The sequence below is a fragment of the Equus asinus genome, chromosome 25 (genome assembly GCF_041296235.1).
Source record: "Equus asinus isolate D_3611 breed Donkey chromosome 25, EquAss-T2T_v2, whole genome shotgun sequence".
In the NCBI taxonomy this organism is placed as follows: Eukaryota; Metazoa; Chordata; class Mammalia; order Perissodactyla; family Equidae; genus Equus; species Equus asinus.
In genome coordinates, this window is record NC_091814.1 from 34820182 (window position 1) to 34840062 (window position 19881).

The following is a 19881-nucleotide window of genomic DNA, read 5'->3' on the forward strand; positions in this document are numbered from 1 at the left end:
CAGACTTCCTCTATTTTGTGTGTTGGACACTGCCACAGCATGGCTTGTTGAATGGTGTGTAGGTCCTTGCCTGGGATCCGAACCTATCAACCCTGGGGCACTGAAGCAGAGCACTTGAACTTAACCACTGGGCCTCTGGGCTGGCCCATAATTTATCGATTTTTTTCTTTTTTGAATCATGCTTTTATTGTCATATCTAGGAACTCTTTGATTAACCCAAAGTCAAGAAGATTTTCTCCTATGTTCTTTTCTAGAAGTTTCAGTCTTACATTTAGTTCTGTGATCTATTTTCAGTTAATTTTTTTAGGTGTGTAGTGACAGTCTGAATTTGTCTTTTGGCGCGTGAGTATCAAATAGTCTGAGCACCATTTGTTGAAAAGATTATCCTTTCCCTAGTGAATGCCTTGGCACTCTTGCTGAAAATGAATTGACTGTAAGTAGAATGGTTTATTTCTGGACTTCAGATGTGTTCTATTGATCTGTGTGCCTTTCTTATACCAGTATCATACTGTCTTGATTACTGTAGCTGTATAAAAAATTTTGAAATCAGATAGTATAAGTTGTCCCACTTTATTCATATCTTTTCAAAATTGTTATGGCAATTTTGAGTCCTTTGAATTTCCATAAAAAATTTTAGCATCAGCTTATTCATATGAACAAATAATTCTGATGAAATTTTGATTAGAATTGTGTTTAATCTATAGTTCAATTTGGAAAGAATTGTTTTCTTTTTTTCTTTTTCTTTTTTAAAAATTTTTTCCTTCTTCTCCCCAAAGTCCCGCAGTATATAGTTGTGTATTTTAGTTGTGCGTCCTTCTAGTTGTGGCATGTGGGATGCCACCTCAGCTTGGCCTGATGAGTGGTGCCATGTCTGCCCCCAGGACCTGAACCTGTGAAATCCTGGGCTGCCAAAGTGGAGCATGCAAACTTAACCACTTGGCCACAGGGCCGGCCCCAAGAATTGTTTTCTTAACAATACTGTCTTCCAATCTATGAACATGAAATGACTCTCCATTTATTTTGGTGTTCTTTAATTTATCTCAGCAGTGTTTTGTAGTTTTTCAGGGTATAAGTCTGGCACTTCTTTTGTTAAATTCACTACTAAGTATTTTATTCTTTTGAGGTTATTGTGAATGGAATTGTGTTCTTTCACTTAGCATTATGCTTTAAAGATTTATCCATGTTGTAGTATGTATCAGTACTTAATTTTTTTAATGGTTGTATAATATTTCTTTGTGCAGATCGATGGATATACTGCATTTTGTTTATCCTTTTATCCATCGGTGCACGCTTGATTGTCTCTCCCTATTGGCTATTACGAATGATGCTGTTATGAATATTGGCATATAAGTTTTTGTGTGGGCATATTCTTTTAGGTATATACCTAAGAGTGGAATTGGTTTGGGAAGATTTAAAATTCTAATTCAGTTTATTTGCTTGTTACAGGTCTATTCTGATTTTCTCTTTCTTTCTTCTTAAATCAGCTTTGGTAACTTGTGTCTTCCTGGCAGTTTTCATCTAAAATTGTGTAATTTGTTGGCATAAAATTCTTCACAGTATTCCCATATAATGCTTTTAATTTCTAGATGGATGATATTGATGTTTCCTCTTTCACTCGTGATTTTCATAATTTATGTCTTGTCTGTTTTTTTCTTGATGAGTCTAGCTAAAGTTTTATATTTTTGTGGATCTTTTCCCAGGACCAAATTGGTTTCATTGATTTTTCTCCATTTTTCTATTTCACTTTTTTGATTTCTGCTCTAAACTTTATTTTCTTCCTTTTGCTTGCTTTGGTTTTACTTTACTCTCTATCTAATTCTTTAATTTCATTAAATGGGGGCTTAGGTTATTGATTTGGGATCGTTCTTCTTGTCTGATACAGGCATTTACAGCTATAAATTTCTCTGTTAGCACTGTTTGAGCTTTATCCCTTACATTTTTATGTTTTATTTTCATTTTTATTCAGTTCAATATATTTTCTGATTTTTTAAAAATGATTTTTCTGTTGACCCATTGGTTGTTTAGAAATATGTTCTTTAATTTCCAAATATTTGTGGATTTCCTAAAGTTTTTTCTTGTTGTTGATTTCTAATTTTGTTTTCTTGTGGTGTGGTCAGAAAACATACGTTGTGTGATTTGACATTTTAACTTTATTGAGACCTGATGTATTTCCTAGCATGTGATGTCTTGTGGAGAATGTTCCATGTGTGCTTGATAGGAATATATATTCTGTTGCCAGGTGGAGTTGTATGTGAATGTCGTTTCGTTCAAGTTGGTTGATAGTGTTACGTAAGTCTGCTATATCCTTACTCATTTTCTGTCCAGTTCTATCAGTTATTGATAGTGAAGTATTGGGGTCTCCAATTATTATTGTTGAATTTTCTGTTTCTCCTATTAATTCTGTTAAATTTCACTTTAATTATTTTGGGGCTCTGTTGACGTGTGCTTATATGTTTACAATGATTGTAGCTTCTTGATGAATTTATTTTCTTAGCCTTATGAAATGTCCCTTTTTGTCTTTACTAATATTTATCTTAAAGTCTATTTTGTGTGATTTTAATATAGCTACTCTAGGTCTCTTACAGCCGCTGTTTGCATGGTACCTTTCTTTTGATTCTTTTGCTTTCAGTCTATATGTGTTATTGAACCTGAAGAGTGTCTCTTACATGCACTTCATAGTTTCATCTTATTTTTAATCCAGTCTGAAAATTGCTGTCATTGATTCAGTTATTTAGTCCTTTTATATTTAAAGTAATTATTGATATTGATTGAATTTTTGCCTGCCATTTTGCTATTTGTTATGTCTCTTGTTTTTTGTTTCTCCTTTATGCCATCTTTTGTGTTAAATAAATATTGTCTGTTATACTGTTTAAATTCCTTTTTTTTGTTTTGTTTTTGAGTTATATTCTTAGTGGGTGATCTAAGGATTAAAATATGCATTTTAATTTATTTGAGATTAATACTAACTTAATTCCAGTAAAATATAGAAGGTTTGCTCCATAAAGCTCTATTTACTCTCCCTCTTTTGTGTTATTATTTTCATATATATACCTCAAATATATTATAAACCCAACAATATGGTATTATGATCATTGTTATTCAATCTGAGGTCTATTAAAGAAGTTAAGAAAAGAAAAGAGAAAAACATATATTCATATAGTGTTTTATATTTACCCTCATATTTACTTTTTTTGCTAAATGCCTGTTCTTTATTTGTTCAGGTGGATTTGAATTACCGTATGTTGTCATTTTTTTTCAGCTTAAAGGATTGTCTGTAGCTTCTTTTTTCTTGCAAGGCAAGTTTGCTAGCAACAGATTCTCTCAGTCTTTGCTAGGAATGTTTTTGTTTACCCTTCATTTTTAAGGAATAGTTTTGCTGGACACATAGAATTATTGTTTGCCAGTGTTTCTTTTAGCACTTTGAATTGATCATTCCACTGCCTTCTTCATTGTTTTTTTTTTTAATGAGAAGTCAGCTGTTAATTGTACTGTAGTTCCACTGTATAAGTCTTTTTCTATTGCTACTTTCAGAATTTAGCCTGTGTCTTTCAACAGTGTGAGTCTAAGTGTTGATCTCTTTCTGTTATCTTATTTGGGGTTTAATTTTTCTTCTTTATTTGTAGATTAATGTTTTTCATCAAATTTTGGAAACTTCTCACCCTCATCTCTTGAAATATTTTTTTCAGCCCCTTTCTCTCCTGTCTGTCTGGTACTCCCATTACATGTAAGTTGGTATGCTTGATGTTATCCCACAGCTCTCTCCGTTTCTCTTTATTATTAGTTGGTCTTTCTTTTCTATGATTTTCATATTGTATAGTTTCTATTGATCTTCAAGTTCATAGATTATTCTTCTTTCTCATATTTGTTGTTGAACTCCTCTAGTGAATTTTAAATTTTATTATTATGCCTTACAATTCAGGATTTCTAGCTGGTTCTTTTTTTAAAATTGAGATTAATTCACATAAAATAAAATTTACCATTTTAAAGTGTGCAGTTCAGTGATTTTTAGTACATTCACAAGGTTATGTAATCATTATCACTATCGAATTCCAGAACATTTTCACCACCCAATAAAGAAACCTCATACCCAACTTAAAGTCAACAATTCAAAGATACTCATGCACCCCTATGGTCATTGCAGCATTATTCACAATAGCCAAGATGTGGAAGCAACTGAAGTGGCCATTGACTGATGACTAGATAAAGAAGATGTGGTATATATATACAATGGAATACTACTCAGCCATAAAAAAAGACAAAATTCTCCCATTTGCAACAACATGGATGGAACTTGAGGGTATTATGTTAAGAGAGATAAGCCAGACAGAGAAAGACAAATGCCATATGATTTCACTCATATATGGAAGATGAACAAACACATGGACAAAGAGAACAGATTAAAGGTTACCAGATGGGAAGGGGGTTGGGAGATGGACATAGGGGTAAAGGGGCACATATATATGGCGACTGACAAGTAATAATGTACAACTGAAATTTCACAGTTATAACTATTATGACATCAATTAAAAAAAAAAAGAAAAAAAGAAACTTCATACCCATTAGCATTCACTCTTCCTTTCCCACTTGCTCCAACTCCTAGCAACCACTAATCTACTTTCCGTCTTGATGGATTTGCCTGTTCTGGACATTTCACATGAATGGCATCATGCAATATGTGGTCTTTTGCATCTGGCTTGTTTCACATAGTTTAATGTTTTCAAAGTTCATCCATGTTGTAGCATGTATTAGTATTTCATTGCTTTTTATGGCTGAATAATATTCCATTGAGTGGATATGAGTATAGCACATTTTGTTTATCCATTCATCAGCTGATGGACATTTGGATTGTCTCCACTTGTGGCTATTATGAGTAATGTTTCATTTTGTTCTTTTTTATAATTTCTCTTTATTTATATTTGCTATTTCATGGTCATAGTTGTCATACTTTCCTTTAAATCTTTAATCATGATTTCCTTCCATTATTTGAACATGTTTATAAACACCTGCTTTGAAGTTTTTGCCTTCTAAAGTCCAACATCTTTCTTCTCTCACAGTTAGTTTCTCTTGACTGCTTTTAGTCCCCCATGTGTGTGGAGCACACACTTCTCTGTTTCTTTGTATGTCTCATAATTATTTTGTTGAAAACTGGAAATTTTGGATAATATAGCAACTCTGAGTTCTGATTTTTTCCCTTGAGGGTTGTTGCCATTGTTTTATTAGTGTGTTTAGGAACACATCTGTACTAAATCTGTGGAATCTATTTAATGTGCAATGTATGACTGCTGATATCTCTGTTCAGTTTTTAATTTTAATTTTATTTTTAAGCCTGACTAATTAAGGGTTAGCCCTGTATTAGCATAGCTTAGTGATCAGCCAGTAATTGATCTTTGCTTGTATTTAAACAGTTTGTTCCATTATGTGCTTCTCCTCTCTGCATGTCTTCAGAGTTCAAGCAGTTTTTCAGTTTGCCCTGGCTTTTACTTTCCTTTGGGATCTCTTGTATTTCCTGTGTATGTGTGTGTACCATCTCATGACTTGCCAGGCATTTGTAGATAGCTTGATCTCTCTCTGGTTTCTCCTGTATGGATGGGTAGAGAGCTTGTTAAGAACCCCCATGGCTGTGTTATTTTCTGGATCTCCCTGCTAAATATCTGGCTAATGTGCTAGTCTTTTGCTTACCACAACTTCAGTCTTGCTGAGCCACTATTCCTTGCCATTTGTTTGGCACTGAGATTGCTACTGTTGCTGATAACACTGTTTGGTGTGGACTTTTTTCTGTGCTTCAGTCTGAATTATGCCAGCCTCTTCTGCAATTGAATCTGTTGGTTTTCAAGCCTTGCTTTGCCCTTGTATAATTACCATGGCAACCCAGCTGGGATGGAAGATGGGAGCAACCCCAGGCAACAATGCCACAGACTCCCACAGTTCATACCTGTGGTTCTCTGGTTTTTCATGAGTAACCGCTTCTTCATTTGCTTTATGTTTTTGGTCAATTTCCAGAGCTTTCAAATGATTGTTTTGACAATTTTCTCTAGTTTTATCATGCATTTTGTGGGGAGCATTTGCTGATCTAGTTATTCTACCATACCTGGACTCCTTCTCCCCTAGGTTGACTTTTCATTAGCAAACTTTGAGATGCTGTGTAAGAGTTTCTTTTCACTGCATACTCAGGAACACCAAAAGGTTAATGTTTTTGAACTAAAGATTTAAAATAGAATTGTAGCATATTTTCCTACTTCCCTCAAGTTCCTGTAAACAATTTTTGTTATTATTTTGTTTCATTAAAGATTTAATCTTTATTATTTATTTTGTATAATATTGTGTGTTAAATTAGGTAGATAAAATTTCTGTAGATTTATCAGCTAAAACATTTTCACATTCTTTAGTATTTTGTTATTTTGTCATGTAAGCAGATCTTATATCAGCTAATAATAATAATAAAAATTTATTGAGTGCTTACATTGTCCTTAATGCTTCACGTATGAAATCTTTTAGTCTTAACAAGTCCTTGTGTTATTTATACATGTTCTTTCCATTTTATAGGTAGGCAACTTAAAGTCACACACCTGGTGGTGGAAGAGGCAGTTAATTAGTTGAAATGCACTTTCTGTTAAATGAAATTGTAAATAAAATCAACTTTGTCTATTAAAATTCTCAAGAATACGTGCAGATTTTTCTTAAGATTTGGTTTGGATGTTGTTAAAAGGAAGGCTTAGTCTAGAATAGATGTTCTTTTTTTTGGAGAAAAAGATGTAAGCTGTGATTTCAATATTTTAATAAATAGAGTAAAGTAATATAAATTCTTGCTTCTAAAGAGAATAATGATTTTTAAAGTTTCAGTTTAACTTAACACTCTGGGAAGTAAAATTTGGTAATTTGAGACGGGCCATTTCAATTTCTCTTTTTTAAAAATAAGCTGACAGAGAGACTTTTGGTTAGTTAAAAATAGTTGTTGGGTTCTCTGTGTTCTCTGTGCTGACGTAGAGAGGAAATAGGGGTCTTGTCTTTCTCTTGGGTTTTGCTATTCTGGTAGTAATGTTTGGGGGCATAGAACTATTGGTGGAAGGTAGAAGGAAAGATTTTAAGGGGCAGAAGAGCTATCATTTTCATTAGTTATAGTTATTTAAGGATTACAAGCTCTTATATCTGTGATTGGAGCATTCAGTCCGTAAAGCCACAGCACAAAATCACATGGCCACTCGCCCGATAATAACATTCTCTAGTTGCGTGAGGGTAAGAGAAAATAGTCTTTTGAAGCCTGAATTTGCAAACCTAAATATAGAATTAAAATGATGGTCACATGGAGAAATCAACTTTATATTTATTAAAAATGTGTCTCCTTAATAAAAATATCTGACATTTGGTTTTACCTACATTGTATTCACATGGTTTTCAAATTTAAGGTACTTCTGGAATCGTTGGAGGTGCTGTGTGATAAGTTGTAGTTTTTAAATTTGACAAAATTAAATGACTTCTTAATGGAGTCCGTCACTTATCACTATTTAGAATGACCAATCTTCAAGGATGCTGAACAATATTCTTTAGCTGGTGTGTATTTTCTCTTGCAACTTTTTTGTGAGTACTATTGATAGATTAAAAAAATATGCTTTCATAAAAAGCGACATATTATAAACATAATATTCCTTTTGAATTTTTTGTAATAGATGATTTTTTAGAGCAGTTTAGGTTTATAAAAAATTGTGTAGAAAGTATAGTTTTCCCATTTATCCCTCTTTCCCCTCACAAGGTTTTTCCTATTATTGACATCTTGCATTGCTGTGGTACATTTGTTATAATTGATGAACCAGTATTGATATTGCTACTGATTTTTTAAAAGCAGTTGTAATTTAGTTTGACAGTTTTTGTAATTCTTATGCATACTCAGTTGAGATTACTATATTTCATTTATTACTGATTTTTCAATACTCTGATTGACAACGAAACACAATTACTCTGATCTTTATAGGGTGGGATAATTAATGATGGTTCTGAATTGATTGGTCCTGCTGAAGCTTATTCGGATTCCCTCACTGATAATTTTCCTGAGTGTAGTACAGAAGGTAAGAGATTTTAATATTTTTCATTTAAATGGTTTTGATTGCAGAAGACTATAAATCATATCTGCATTGCAAAAAGTAGATGAATATAGGAGTTTGAGAGTATTTCACTAAATCTCAGATTTTTTTTTCTTCACTTTTTTTTTTTTAAAGATTGGCACCTGAGCTAACATCTGTTGCCAATCTTTTTTTTTTTTCTTCTCCCCAAAGCTCCCCAGTACATAGTTGTAGATTCTAGTTGTGAGTGCCTCTGGTTGTGCTATGTGGGACGCCACCTCAGCATGGCCTGATGAGTGGTGCCATGTCCGCACCTGGGATCCGAGCTGGCGAAACCCTTGGCCCCCGAAGTGGAGCATGCAAGCTTAACCACTCAGCCATGGGGTTGGCCCCTCCTTCGCATTTTAACATCACTGATATTGGGTGCATAATGTTGGGCCGATGATATCTTACACTTAATTGACAGTTTTTTTCTTTCTTAATGATATGTAAAATAATAATTCTTCCTACAATTAATGGCATCTTAGATTTGATGAAATGTGGTATAATGACTGTTTAGAATTTGTATTGTCTAGTATAAGAATGCCTTGCTTTAGTTTATTTAACAGCATTTGACTTTTAGACAGTTAATTTCAAGACTGGGTTTGAAAGTTTAAACCTAGGGCAGTTTTCATTGTTTTTGATATTTTATAATAACATGACACTAAACCAAAACAATTTTTGTACTTTTAGTCACTTTAATTCAAGAATGCTTCATCTCGTTTCCTTCCTTTGTTAAGCCGTCCTTACATTTCTGTGAAGATTTAAAATACATGCGTTTTGATCTCTGGATTTCCTTAGCTAGTTTTCTTCCAGGGAAGATTTTGGAATTAAAAAATAAAGAGATCTAAGGATAAGGGTGGGGAGAATCTTGAAAAATAATTAGATTTGTTTGAGGTGGCTTACGTTTGGTTTATATAAAAGTAAAATCAAAGAGTAGATGATATTTGTTCATCTCTTTCACGAGTAAGAGTTTATGCTGGAGGAGGAGGTTTTGTGACTCTAACATGAGAGGTAGCCATGATCTTATTCCAGTGATGTTTTTGTGGGGATATGTGCTGATCTCATGTATCAACAGACACATTGACCTAGATTATTGCAGTAAATTCCCATCTTGATTTGGTAGGAGCAACAAGTTCCCATCCATTGTGTGGGCTGATGATCTTAAAATGTATGTTATGTTTTGGTGTTACCACATTGAGAAGTGATTAGCTTTTCTTGTTTTTCATGGTGGCCCCCATTGCCTTAAAAGCAAAGTCCATTAATTTACGCCCAGTGCTCTGTATAATGTCTGGAGACCTCAGGCTTGGGTCTCAACTGATTCCCAGTACCTTTGACTCCGTCTTGAATCAGGCAAGATCATAGAAAAACATTGTTGACAGTAACTTTACTTTACAATCCGTCATGTTTTTTTAGGTAAAAAACCAATCTATTTTTCATCACCTCTTTTGATCCTGAGATCCTTTCTAGGCTTTGGAAAATTTAATCCCTGCTTGGGATCCCAATGTCATTCTGTTAATAGAACTAGTGTCCTTGAAATGTGACCTATCTGGGATAACCTGATCTGGCTATTGCCTCAGAGATACCCTACTCCTGAGACAGAGGGAGAGGGTGTTTTCTGCCCATAAAACTTGCTGATTCTGTGATGTCCAATAGATGGTAAGTAGGAGAGCTAGGAAGATTTGTAGGAGAGTATTCAATGAGGAGCACAGTTCTTGGAAATTGCAAAATGCTTCTTTTCTCTCTCTCTTTACTTTCTGATACAGGAATTGAAGGTTGCATGATTTGGGAATGTTTATATTCTTTTGATATCCATAATAAGCCTTTATTACTAAGTGGGCATCAGCCATGGTGAGAGAAGTGTGTCTCTGGAGCCTATTTTAGTGAAAGGTCATCATGGATGGGAGTGGTCCAGAGGTCTTTTGTCCTTTGCTATAGTCTAGGAGAGGAGGGGGGAGCATTATTATTAAGAATGACTTTTCTTGAGATGGAAGAGTATTTTCTAAAATATGGAAGGCTGTTCAGGATAAAAGGGCGACTGTATTATTGTTTAAGGAGGTATAACCTAAAGCTAGGGTGAGCTCTTAATTTATTGTCCAAACTGAGACACTTCTGAGAGTTAAAGAGGATGCTATTAATAAGTAACCAAGACAACAAGCATGAACCAGGACTGCTTCAGGCAAACTAGGCAGTATGGGCCACCCTACCTACAGCAGTTGTTTCAGAGTTGACCTTTGAAGTTTCAAAAAGATGGGTTTTCCTTAGAAGGAATTCTCTTTTATGAATATGCTTTTATAAGAGAAATTGGGGGCAACATTGCTGTTAAAAACACAGCAAAAGACTTATGCTGCCTAAAATACTGCCAACTTATCCTTTCAGTGCATAGTTAGTTTTCCAACTATTTCCAACTATATTAGCATCTCAGAAACACACTGTGATCCATGAAGAATGAAAAACATGAACTGGAAATGCTGTTAATGCTTATTTTTTTACCCCCTCCCTTTGAAAGCCTTTATGCCTAGCTAATTAATCCTGCTGAAAGACGCCTTCTTGACAAATACAGATCAGTGTCATACAGTTTGCAAATTCATTGTTATTTGAGAGGGGAAATGACTTTTAAATATCATGAGATTGTCTGGCCTACTGGGCAAGTGGAAGATTTACTTTCATACCAAAAGGTCTGCAAACCCCGGAGACAACCAGGGAGGGGGCTTCTAGCAGCAAAAAAGCAGGAAAGCCGGCAGCCAGCCAAGCCCCATAGGATGCAGCGAAATGAAGGGTTGTAGAGGGATTGTGGTGGCAAGTGCTTGTGATTTGGATTTAGACGCAAAATGTGAGGAAGTGATTCACTCCGTAACAACTCCTCTGAGTGTAGTATTTTAAGTGGTGTTTTGAAGGTGGATTCATTTTTCATATGTGTAATTTAGTTTGCCAGTGGAATGAGCCAGAGGCACAAATCTTAATATATAGTCTGCTGTTTCAAGGTCCTTCAGTAAGAGTTAGAATGACATGGCAAGTATATCACCTCTCAGAGAACAGATGTAGAGGCTAAGTGATCATTACTTTTATTAGTACCATAAAAATGCAATCAACAGGTCTTAATTTACCTTGAAACAAAGTTTTCTGAGGAAAACATAAAGAGCTGGATTAGTGTTTTTTTAAAAAATTATCATTTTGTAGTACAGTGGGATAAAGGAAACCCCTTTAAGGTTTCATAAAAACCAGTAATTTGGTGCTTAACTGGTAAATATATTTTGTCTAACATGAAGTTGAAAATTATGAAATTATTCAGTAGATTTTTAGATAAAAAGTTAGCATTGTTTTATGTTTTTAAAATGAAATGCTGGTTACTTTTTATCTCCTTTGTTCAGAGAAATTATATATTTTCTCAAACATCAAAAAAGATTTAATTGATTGTTAACATCTTATTTCCTTTTGAAACTTCCATCTTTTTTGTTGGATTAAACTTAGCTGTGAAGTTACTGTGACATTTGTGGAAATCTGGCCAAAATGGTACATGAGCGTTGAGCTTCTTGACATTTTTCTCTCATCTGTTGGCCTTCTTGAAGGTTGTAGGTTGCTTTTTACTGCCATGCTGGCCTTGATATGGGAGCCTTTGATGTTGGTGTAATCTCATCTGGTAACCTGTGTCATTTCCTCTTCCTAATACGTTCTTGGATTTTCTTTGCAGTTTTGGGAGGGACATTTTCCAGGTGTCTGCAGCAAATAAGAGAAAATAATTAAATCAAATGGAGAGAGCAGCTTCTTACATGTAGCATGTCTTGAGTGAATATTCTTGAATGTCTCCAGAGTAGCCAAATTTGCCTTTTTTTTTGTGCCTGTAAGTTGTGGATTAAGGTCTCCATAGGTGCTCATTGTTAACACTTGTAGACACAAGAAAGGATCTATTAAACTGTGTTGAACTGACTGTAGTAAATGAGATGTGTATTTTGAGAATAGCATCTATCGCTGGTCTAGACAGAAAGAGATCTCTTAAAATCACTTTCAGTCCAAGATTTGTGTATTTTTTTGATGGCAGGGTAATAATTTTTTCCATTATTTAGGTAAGGACAAGATAATGAAAGTGTGTGAAATTGAATAATGTCGATTATACTTAAAACATTAGGGGGGACTAACTGGAAAGGTGTATAGTTATTTAAGCTTGCAAAGAATTCTTCTGTATCAAAATACCATTTTATTTTATTATATTTTCTTTTTCTTATTGGTGTTATTTTCATTTAGTTGATTTAATGTTGACTGGGGCAGGATTATTTTAAAAAGAAATATTCTTCAGTTGATTGATTACTTAATAATCCAAATCTATTTTTAAGGCAAACGTAAAATCTATGCACTACACCGTGTAGTGTAGGATGACAAAATATAGAAAGCCCAATTAAAAGGAATTAAAATTTGAAGTAGAATTTAGTGCAGATGTCCACTAGGTGGCGCCATGAGAACTCTAAATCTTGATGCTGAGATTGTTCTAGTCCCTCCTGTATTATGTTAGAATATGCTTATTTAGTTTGATGTTTCTTTTTCTCTTAAGTGCTTATCTACTTAACTTTTACTCACTGTCCCTTATTACTTGAATTTTCTTTGGTGGGGGAGCTTAAAATAAATAGGAAAAAAAGAACAGGTCATTATTCTCGAGATAAGTAAGCACAAATGAGAATGTGTCATTGTGTGTGCGTGTGAAACAAATGATACAAATTATGATTATTGACTCTTAAAAACCCTAGGGCTATTGAGGATAATGTTGGATATTAGGAGTTTAGGAGTCAAGTGGGACAATAACAGATGTCGTAGGAATGGGAATGATACAGATAAATCCTTTTATTTTACAGTTAAAAATGGGTTTTCAGAGAAGTTAAGCCATGTGCCTACGGCAGTCAGGGCACTCCAGCTATTTAAGAACAATCGCAGAACTATAGTATGAAATGAAGAGATTTAATTTTACGGAGAGGAAGGCGGTGAGAATATGTATTTGGTGTAGAAAGCTCAGCGTGAGCTACTCGTGTGCTGGTAGCAGGTTTGGTTTGCAGAGAAGATTATGGAGAGGAGCTGCATAAAAAGTTCATTGGGTAGAAAGGGCAACCAGCTCATAGATCTTTGTTGTTCATGATAAGATAACAGTATTAGGGTTGTAATTGTGATTGATGTGTTGTTTTCTGAGCTTATTCTGTTTTTCACCAAATATACAATAGATATTCTGATGCTCTTTTCATAAATTTTCAAGGGTAAAGCAAAGACGTGTCCCAAGGACGTTATCAAAATGTGAAACATCAAAGGAATGGTTCTTTTCGGTAACAATAGCTATTACTAAATGATTACTCCTGAAACGAGTACAAGAATCTTAACTAGCATCAAGTTTTAGATTTAGGTATTCGCTTAAAATCATATTTATAAGGGCTTGTTTCTTAATGGAGATTGATATGTATGTCTTCTACCTCAGGGTGACCTTTGTTCTGCTGGCTAGATATCTTGCTTTGTGTGTGAAGCATGAGTCATTGCTACTAGGAAAAGTAGAAATTCCCTTTTGTTGACTGTGGCAATATTTGAAGCTCAGGGCTCAGTGAAAGCTATCAGCTAATAATAATGAGGCCATGTATTTTATATATAGTCGGCCATGAGAGACCACCTGTTGTTCTAAAGGAAACTGATCTCTTTTTGCAGATGGTCTTCAAATACAGATTTCTGATAGTTTATAGTATAAAGATTTCTTTCTGTGGCAACTCAACCTTTTCCCCTGGTGCCTTTCAGAGATGGTGTCCTAGACAGATTTCACTATACTGCCCGACTCTGAGCAGTTCAAAGCACAGAAGGTGAGGGTAGGTAGGTGAACTGGGATGCTAAATAAACCCCTCATGTCTGTAGCTGCCTTTTAACCAGTCACCTGGGGCCCTCTAATAGCCCTGAGACTTGAATCTCTGTGATAGGAACCTGGAGGCAGAATGCTTTCATAGAACCTTTGACTTTCCCCCACCCCTGTATCCCTTCCAAAAAAGGCTTAGGTTTTTGACTTGATGGTGTTGGGGAAGGATGTGTCTTTTACTCTCCTGATGGCCCAGAGGGCCCCTTTAAACATGGATTGACTTCAGGTTGGTTTAACTTTTAACAGATAGTCGCTTGTATTGTCACTTGTTGCCCTGCCTTATCCACAACGTTCTTCCTACTCACCTTAACTGAGAACCTCCCTGTATCTTACTTGTTAACTTTCTTTCTGGGTTTTAGGGAGCTAGTCTCTACTTTATGTGATATTTATATGTAGCTTTGTATAAAACAGGTTGAATGACAAGATTGTGATTTCAAGGAGTTAAGCAAGCACTGTAATTAGGATATAAGAGGAATAAACTAGGTATTGAGTGTGTATATATGTAATTCATTGTTGTGGTGGTGAAGGGATGTTTTCTTCTTGAGCTGTTTGGGGAATGCCTCATTGAGAAGGAAGGAATTTAGAAATTGCTTAAATATGGAAGAGAAAGATATCAGAGAGTATTAGAAGATGATTAGTTGCAGTGTATGGTCAAGGAGATATGATAGGGTTAGGCTTTTCAGGTATGGTAGGGTGTATCTGAAAAGGAGTATTAAAGGGAGAAGATAGACAAGGAAGAAATGTTAGGGGTTCATCTGCTTTAAACAGATCTGTCTTTATAATCATTTCTATCTTCTCTCTGAAATTAGCAGTTCCTTGGCACTGGCTGCTGGGTGATTCATACAGGTCTATATTTCATAAGTGTTATCTGTGTAACAAATCTTTGTTCTCAAACAAATTCCCAGTTTTAGTCCTCACTGCATCTCCTTTGATATCTTTCATATGCAGAGCCTAAGGGCCTTGCCATACACATACAAGGAATATTATGAGTCACCTGTAATCCCACCATACAGAGAAAATTACTCTTAGGGCTTGGTGTACCTTTCTAGCCTATTTTCTTTGTGTGTGTGTTTTTTGGTTTTTTTTTGAGGTAGATTAGCTCTGAGCTAACATCCAGAGCCTGCGAACTTAACTGTTGCACCCCTGGGCCGGCTCCTTTGTGTTTTTAAGTTAGAATATAGTGTGTGTGTGTGTATGTATATATGTACACACACACACACTACTTTGCAGTTTGTTTTTGCAAAATAGATCATGAATAGTTTAGCATTAAACATTCTTCTATAACAATTTTTAATAGTATAATATTTTATTATAGAGCTGTACCATGATCTCCTATTGTTAGGAATTTATTTCCAAATTTTCATTAATTTTTGTGATAGGTATTCTTCTATATAGATCTTTTTTCACATCTCTAATTGTTTTTGGTAGAAATTGCTGTATTTCTGGGCCAAAGATATAAGCATTTTCTACATCTGATATGAGCTGCCAAATTGTCCTCCAAAAAGATGAACCCAGAGGAAGTCATTTTGTTTCCCTTTGCTGCTCCCAGTTAGGCTAAAACAATTCCTCTTCTTAACCTGCTAGTTTTTATTTGTTTGCTTACTTTGAAAGATTCTTCATTTAGAATTAGGTAGAGTTTGAAAAGGAAACAATTTGTATAGAATATTTATGACTTTACTATCTGACTTTCTCCTTAGGTATTTTGATGGTCTCACTTTTCTGATCTAATTTCATTTAATTATGATTTCCTTTGCTAATAAAATAAGGTTGGAAAGGTAAGAGGAAATATGACTATGTCACTAGATTTTTGTGGTCAAAAGTCAAGAAACTGAGTACACATAACTTTACCCTCTTGCCCTTTGGTATTATTGTTCTTGTTGGAAAGGAAAATCAGGCCAAGCATGAAACAGTACAATGTGATAGATGATGTGAGGGTTACAGTGGCAAGACACCGGAGAGCAGACGAAAGATTGATAGCAGCATTTCCTTTCTTTTGTGATTAGCCATATAAACCAGAACATTTTCTTAAACTTTGTCTATTTGTTTATTAATTTCAGTGGACCAGCTTATATAATGACACCATTTAAGGAAATAAGTTGCATTGAAATATATAAAATATTTTAAAGTTATTTAAAAAAATCTCTTATAAAGTCTATGTATTTTTCAGAACAGTGGATAAATAATTTTATAGATTGCTGTAAAAGTTTTTGATTTTGAAGTACTGTCTGTACAGTTGAAATGTCAAGGAATTGAAAAGATTCCCACCAGGTCCCATGAATCTCATCTGAGATTGAGGACTTAATGAAATCTCTTGCTTTTAGGGAACAAAATTGGTTCTTTATGGGCATTCTAAGGATTTGGAAAAAAACCCCTGAAAACAGGATATATTGACAGGGTGCCAAAGTACTGCCTAAAGCTGATTTGAAATTTGAGCTAAGCTGCCAGTAAGCATGTTTTTACCCTAGCTTATTTTATTTGATATGAAGTAAGCAATTTACATCTCTAACAGGGGTTGACAAACTATGGCCCGTGGGCCGAATCTAGCCTGCCACCTGTTTTTACGTGACCTACAAGCTAAGAATGGTTTTTACACTTTTAAATGGTTGACGGAATTCAAAAGATATTATTTTGTGGCATGTGAAAATTATATGGAATTCAAATTTCAACATCCATAAATGAAGTTTATTGGAGCACAGCCATGCTTCTTCATGTGGCTGCTTTCATGCTACAACACCAGAGTTGATTAGTTGTGACAGAGATTATGTGGCCCACAAAGCCTAAAATAATTCATTCTCTGGCCATCAGAAAAAAAGTTTGCTGACCTCCCCATCTAGAGTTGTATAGTCTAATCCACCTTTAATTTTGACTTTGTATATGATTCTGAGGAAGTGATTTTCTTCTTCGTACATTTTCTTTTCTGAGAAACTTGGCAGTCAGTATTCATGGTGATAAAGATCTCCTAGTTCTTCCCAAACCTAATTTTTACAAAACCCTATTGTCAGTCTTATTTACTGATAGATCAGTGCCTCTCAAAGTATGATCTTCAGATCACTGAGTATTCCTGAGGTCTTTTCAAGGGGTCCCCAAGGCAGAAACTATTTTGATAATCTAGGAAATTATTTGCATTTTTCATTGTGTTGACATTTGCACTGATGATGCAAAAGCAATGGGGGGTAAGACTGCTGTGCCTGAGCATGAATCAAGACAGTGACACTGACACCAGACTGTAACAGTAATCATTGCACATACTTACAGTAGTAACTAATTTCACCTAAGAATGTCCTTGATAAAGCAGTAAAAACCATTCATTTTATTAAATCTCAGCCCTTGGGTGCATGTCTTTTTGATATTCTATGTGGGGAAATGGAAATATACATAAAACACTTCTGCATGCTGAACTACCGTGGTTGTCCTGAGGAAAAGCACTTGTAGAGTTGCTTGAACCATAAACTAACTGCTTTTTTTCCCGGGACACCATTTTTGCTTGAAAGAATGATTGACAGACAAACTGTCATTATTCAGACTTGGATATTTGGCAGATATTCTTTGAAAGTGAATAAAGTGAGCTGACACTTCAAGGAAAACAACTGACAGTATTTGTTGCCAATGATAAAATTTGAATTTTCAACTCAAGATTAGAAGTTTGCAGAATTTGTATCTGCCACTTTAAGCTTGACAGTTTCCCAATACTTAAAGAATTTTCTGATGATATTGGTGGTGATTTTGGGGGGATATTGTAATAATGAAATTTGTCACCATTTAGAAGATCTGTGTAACTCAGGGAACTGAGATTTTCACAGTGACTAGTGTGTGATGCTACAACTCATGGATGGATAAAAGACCCATTCAGTGTGCAAGACAGACCAATGGATCTGAACGTCACAGAAACAGAAATTTCGTTGACAGGAATTTATTTTCTACATAGCAACTAAGCTTTGAGAAACTACCACTTGTCGGGTTTTTGTGTAGTATCAAAAAACAATATCCACAATTATTTGAAAAGCTTACTAAAATATTCACTCCATTTTAAATTACACATCCATGTGGCATTTTCTTCAAATCTTTCAACCAGAACAACATAAGACAACAGATTGAGGGCAGAATCAGATATGAGAATCTGGCCATCTTTGGTTAACAAGATTTGCAAAAATATAAAACAGTGCCACTTCTCTTACTAAATAATTTTTTGTTTTGGAAAATATAGTTATTTTTTATAAAAATTATGTTAACGTGTAATGGGCTTTACTGTTTAATTAAGAAAATTTTCAGTCCTTTTTCTAAATATCAATATTGGTAAATATTTACAGATATCGTTCACATAAACAAAAACTCTTTGAGGTCCTCATTTTTAAGAATGTAAAGGGAAGTCCTAAGACCAGAAAGCGTAATAACTGTTGTGTTAGGTCATGCTCATTTGCTACGAAGTCAGTGAAATGGCAGAGGTAGTTTTCATTGCTGAATATTTCAATAGCACCTCTTACTCATTTTCTGTCAGAAAACTAAGATGTGAGTACAGACCAAAGCTCTCTAAAAGCTTGTGGAAGACACTGAAACAAAAATTTCTAAAAGTTCAGTCCTTTAAAAAAAAACCACTAAATGACATACATTTTCCAGATATGGATGGTTACCTAAAAGCACACCTCTGAGGATACATTGTTTAATAGTTAAATAATTATATAATTGCTGTAATAGTTAGAATTTAATGATAGTCTATTAGGCTTTATATGCCTTAAGTCTATTCCTCGTTTAAAGCCTTGCATAATAAGTAATATTATTAAGTAACTTGCTCATGGTCACATAGTAAGTTTTAAGAGCTGGGATTCAAGGTCTTCTTTTTGTATTACTTTTTTGCCCCCTTTTCGTAATGTTGTTCACAGTAGCTGTGTGTACAAGCATCAGCTTTATGTAAACAGTTTACAAGATCTTGTTGCTCTTTTTGACAACAAGCCTAGATAAAGACTTGTCTTCAGTTTTAGTTTGATAATTAAAACAGAGATAGTCTTCCAGAGCAATGGAGAGAGAGTGCAGAAATGAACGAACTAAGCTGAAACAAATTGCTAGACACCGTCAGTAAATTACAGCCTTCCTAGTTGATTTGGATAGTATGAAAAAATGAATAGTCAGCATGATTTATATTCTTTTGGCTGATTCTCAATTTAATATCAGTTTTCTCTTGTGATAATGTTTCCAGGCTTTTCCAGCGACAGCGATCTGGTATCTCTTACTGTTGATGTGGATTCTCTTGCTGAGTTAGATGATGGAATGGCTTCCAATCAAAATTCTCCCATTAGAACTTTTGGTCTCAACCAGTCTTCGGATTCTTCAGCGCTGGGAGCTGTTGCTTCTGACAGCGAACAGAACAAAGCTGAAGAAGAACGGGAAAGTCGTAGCCTCTTTCCCGGCAGTTTAAAATCCAAGCTTGGCAAGAGAGATTATTTGGAGAAAGCAGGAGAATTAATAAAGCTGGCTTTAAAAAAGGAAGAAGAAGACGACTATGAAGCTGCCTCTGATTTTTATAGGAAGGGAGTTGATTTACTCCTAGAAGGTGTTCAAGGTACAATTTTATCTGTATTAATATGTTTTGGCATGTTCTCATGTTGGTATCTGGAAATAAAAGCATACATGTATAGCTGTATCTTGTGTATAATCCTGTGTAAAAACAAGGCTAGAAATGAGAAATTACTGAAGATTAAATGACCTAAATATGGACAGTACTTTTAGTTACATGAGATGGAAGACAGTGTCAGAGATACTGATTTCTCTACTTTGATTAATTAATGAACAAAAATAGGATTAAAAAAAAAATCAAGCCTCTAAGTCTCTTGTGTGAATAATAGTCTGTTTTTTCTGACATGGCCAGTGTTCACCAGCCTTCATCTCTCTCAGGAGATTCACAGAGATTCTTTAGTGCATTTA

The 19881-nt window shown here is 34.8% G+C and overlaps 1 protein-coding gene across 9 annotated transcripts in view; it reads left to right on the forward strand.

Moving 5' to 3' along the window:
• Positions 1 to 19881, forward strand: part of RPS6KC1 (ribosomal protein S6 kinase C1) — a 168799-nt gene that overhangs the window by 41964 nt on the left and 106954 nt on the right. For 4 of the 9 annotated variants that reach the window (XM_014834845.3, XM_044757644.2, XM_070496933.1 and 1 more), the window contains 2 exons: positions 7967 to 8060; positions 19157 to 19519. The exons of 1 other annotated variant lie outside the window; for it this stretch is intronic. In XM_014834845.3, the coding sequence (XP_014690331.1) occupies positions 7967 to 8060; positions 19157 to 19519 (457 nt within the window). Of the gene's footprint in view, positions 1 to 7966; positions 8061 to 19156; positions 19520 to 19881 lie in introns of those variants that run through there. 4 more of the 9 variants (XM_070496935.1, XM_044757645.2, XM_070496938.1 and 1 more) reach the window with 4 other exon arrangements.